The sequence below is a fragment of the Anoplophora glabripennis genome, unplaced genomic scaffold (assembly GCF_000390285.2).
Source record: "Anoplophora glabripennis isolate ALB-LARVAE unplaced genomic scaffold, Agla_2.0 scaffold1273, whole genome shotgun sequence".
NCBI lineage: Eukaryota > Metazoa > Arthropoda > Insecta > Coleoptera > Cerambycidae > Anoplophora > Anoplophora glabripennis.
In genome coordinates, this window is record NW_019417376.1 from 5,315 (window position 1) to 9,082 (window position 3,768).

General features: G+C 41.5%; 1 protein-coding gene across 1 annotated transcript; it reads right to left on the reverse strand.

Moving 5' to 3' along the window:
• Window positions 1-2,074: 2,074 nt before the first annotated feature.
• On the reverse strand, window positions 2,075-3,559 carry LOC111692305 (protein pangolin, isoforms A/H/I/S-like). Its single transcript, XM_023456234.1, has 2 exons — window positions 3,490-3,559; window positions 2,075-2,959 (listed from the first exon to the last, which is right to left on the reverse strand). The coding sequence occupies exon 2, from the start codon at window positions 2,932-2,934 to the stop codon at window positions 2,482-2,484; it is 453 nt and encodes a 150-aa protein (XP_023312002.1). The 5' UTR covers window positions 2,935-2,959; window positions 3,490-3,559; the 3' UTR covers window positions 2,075-2,481.
• Between the last annotated feature and the right edge of the window lie 209 nt (window positions 3,560-3,768).

Consider the following 3,768-nt stretch of genomic DNA (forward strand, 5'->3'; position numbering starts at 1 on the left):
AAATGCCTCCTTAACGAGATACAGGGCGTCAAAGTTTCTGTAAAATTAAAGCGTAAAAATGACAAAAAGAAGCTTATAATCTAGTTTACTTAACTCACTTGTACACATTGACATTAGTGACAGGCGATGTTTAATTTTATTTTGAATAGCACAAGCCTACTATGCGAAATTTAAATAAATAAAAATAAAATTGGATTTACAAATTTTCTACAAAGGTGTTTCTCTTAAAAATGGTTGCTTTAATCCAAATTTTGCAAGAGACCAATTCGATAGACAATTGAACACTTTACACGAAAATAGTGCCCTTTTGACAAAATTAGCAGTGGCGTAGAAAATATTTTTAAAAAAGGGTCACGTTGACCCCGTCTCTACGACACTGCTGCTCATAAAATTTTGAGCAGTACATCAAACATTGGTCTTAAGGTGCTAACTACGCATAGCAAATTTGAAATAGAAATGTTCAGGCATTTTGGAATTATTGCAGACAATGTTTAATTTTACAGAAACTTTGACGCCCTGTATCTCGTTAAGGAGGCATTTGCGACCCTATGTTTATTAAAACTTTTCGTCTTACTTTTATATGTATTATCTACCCTAGAAGTCTGTCAGCGGTTTTTTGAATCACCCTGTATATGAGACTTACAGATAAACCAAGCACTTACCTGTGCTGCTATGCTCTTAACAAGTTATCCATGGCTTTAATTTGTCTATAGCTACAATTGGCGGACTGGTGTTAGCTCTACCACTTGTAACCTTATTAACAGCATATCTGTCATTGGGCAATGCTGTCGTTACCCTGAACGGACCTTTGTACTTCGGAAGTAACTTACGGCTTTGGCCTGTGTTAGAAGCATCCGTCTTTTGGACCATCACAAGATCCCCAATTTGTACTTATGTGCCTTTGCTCGCTTCCTGTCATATCTCCTTTTTTGAAGCGCCTGATCTTGATCTATACGATCTTTAACTTGGTTCCGAAGAGAAACTAGATCAGTACGATCCATTTGTTGTTGAATTTCTGACAACAGCATCGCATCAGTGATTCCCCTTGGTTTACTACCGAATAAAAGCCTCTGCGGGAGTAGTCCCTATGGTCTTGTGAACAGTAGTGTTCAATCCTCTTTGAACAGTTTTAACTTGAGTGTCCCACATATCATCTTCAACATTTCCAGTAAGGGCTGCTAATGCACCTAACACGGTGCGATTTACTCGTTCACATTGTTCATTTGCCCTGGGCGTGGCAACAGCGTTTTGAATGTGTTTGATCCCTAAATCTAGGCAAAACTGTCGGAATCTATGCGACGTAAATGCGGTGCCTCTATCAGTAATTATACACGTGGGAACACCGAAAATATCAATAATGACTTGCAGACATTTAACCACATGCTTATTTTTGGTGTTTCGTACAGGCTCAAGAATTGTAAGTAAACCCGTCGACCATAACTAATAATTGTGTATTTCCTTTTTTTGATTTAATAAAAGGACCTAAATGATCGATGTGCACCGTATGGTATGGGACCGTAATTTTTTCAATTGGGTTTAAGTTGCCAGGCCTTTTGCCTGTCTGAGCTTTATAATAGAGGCAATTTAGACAAGCATTTACATACTTGGTTACAAACTGACGCAGTTTTGGGAACCAATAATTCTCTTGAATTTTATATAAAGTTTTTTTTTTCTAAACCGAAATAACCTTGGTCATCATGACATAACCTGCAGATTTGCCATCTGTTTGACCTTGGTACTAACCATTTATTTGTATTTCCAAGTTTTCGATAAACAACATCACCCTTCAACGTATAATTATCATGAAAAACTTTATTACTTGGATCCCGATCTTTAGACCGAAGAATATCTCGAATTCGACATATTTCCTCGTCCTGTGATTGAGCCGCCAGGAGCCAATCAGCTTCTGTTATATTAATAACAAGGACTTGTTAGGGAATGCGACTTAAACAGTCAACGTGGGCCATTTTGATCCCAGCTCTATATTCAATTTCAAAATCATAGTCTTGAAGATAAAGCCACCATCTTGCGACTCGAGGAATTATATCCTTTTTGGTAGCGGTNAAAGTAAGGTTACAAATTTTTTTGTACTCGTATATCTTGTAAAGTCTACTTGGTACCGCAAATACTTATTCCCAATGAACTCTGGCGACAAGATACGGAACACTTTTAAGTACGTTGATTTCGGTGGCACCATTCAACCCTCGATAAATAACTAGAAAATATAAAGGGATATTTATAATATATATATAATATATAGAGGTGAATTTGGCAAATGACATTTATGTTACATAGTAAAAAAAACCCGCAGCACTCGAGTCTAATGAGATCAGCGCGCTGCATCGCCCCACATACAAACGCAGTCCCTTCCACCGAAGCTCTCGGACTCAGTCCCAACAGTTGCTGGCCCGCTAGACGAGCTGTTACGACGATCACAGGTGGTTTCAGGCTATCCTTACCCTCGAGCCCCTTCACTAAAGGCTACGTAACACTAATTATCGAACGAGCCGTCTCTTTGTTACCGTTTGTGTCGGCCGGATCGTTCCTGACGCACTGTCCCGTCAACTGGTTAACACTGAGCGGATTGTTGATGTCGTGCGGGTTAGTCCCCACGGGATTCCGAGTCGGCTGGTGATGGAGGGGCGGAGGAGGCAGCTTCACGTCGAACGAATCGTGAGGCGTCAGGGGGCTCTGCAGCATGTAGGGACTCGCCACGCTGACGGAGGGACTCGCCACACTGGTCGACGGACTAGGCAACACCATCCCTCCTGGGCTGGTGAGGCTGCTCAGGGCGGACAGACCCCCGGGACTCGACATCGACTGATTCAAGCTCTCGTTGTCGTCTTCGGGAGGGGTGTGGGCGTCCCCCATGCTGCCGCAGCTGCCTAGGTTGTCGTCGGATTGATTCCCATCATTTCCATCTCCTGCCTCCATATATCGTATACACTTCTTCTTTCGCCTGGAAACAGGTACACATTTTAGACAACGTTAGGGGATGGCGGTATCGGAAAAATGTCGGCGGGATGTGTTTAAAGAAAACTGGTCATGCTGGCCGCTAAAATCTGTCATGCAATTCTGTTAAAACTAAACGTTATGTGGTGACGGTGTGGAGTTAAAAAATACATGCTCGAGTAGCAAAAAATAACCTTTTGGGGTACAACGACAAAGACGGTTCTCGGGTAAATAATGCAAATCTACAGCACAGCTGCTCTTCACCATACACAGAAGACAAACCAAAATTGAAACGGACCGTGGAATTATAAAGCTTTACATATTCCAGATCGGTGAATGAAAATTAAACATTAACATCGGTGTATGGATGAAGAAACTGGAGTTTACGAAAATTACCCCGCGCCTCCTCGAATTAAAAATTCTTTGTCGTATGTAGCACGTTTATAGTAAAAATCAACTGAAAATAATCAAGTTCAAAACAAAAACAACGTAAAACATTCTATCTAACACTGAACACCAACACTGCTGTTGACTAACCGACGTTTTGCTATAGATTGACGTAAGTGGGTTCCTGAGGAGACTGGGTGGTGGTAGCACCTCCCGTGGTGTGCAAAAGGCTCCCATGGACCGCCGAGGTTCCGCCTCCGTGTGAGCTGTTCTCGGGACTAAACAATCGTTAAATGTACAAGGGGGCCCCAAAAAAAAACACCAACACACACTCAACGAATGCAAGTCCACACCCGAGTGGGTGCGTTGACATTCACAAAACAGTAATACACAGAAAAGGACACATAAATATATAATAGAAATAATAAT

Coding starts and splice junctions, on each gene's coding strand:
- LOC111692305 (XM_023456234.1), bottom strand. CDS start 2,934: ATGGAGGCAGGAGATGGAAATGATGGGAATCAATCCGACGACAACCTA.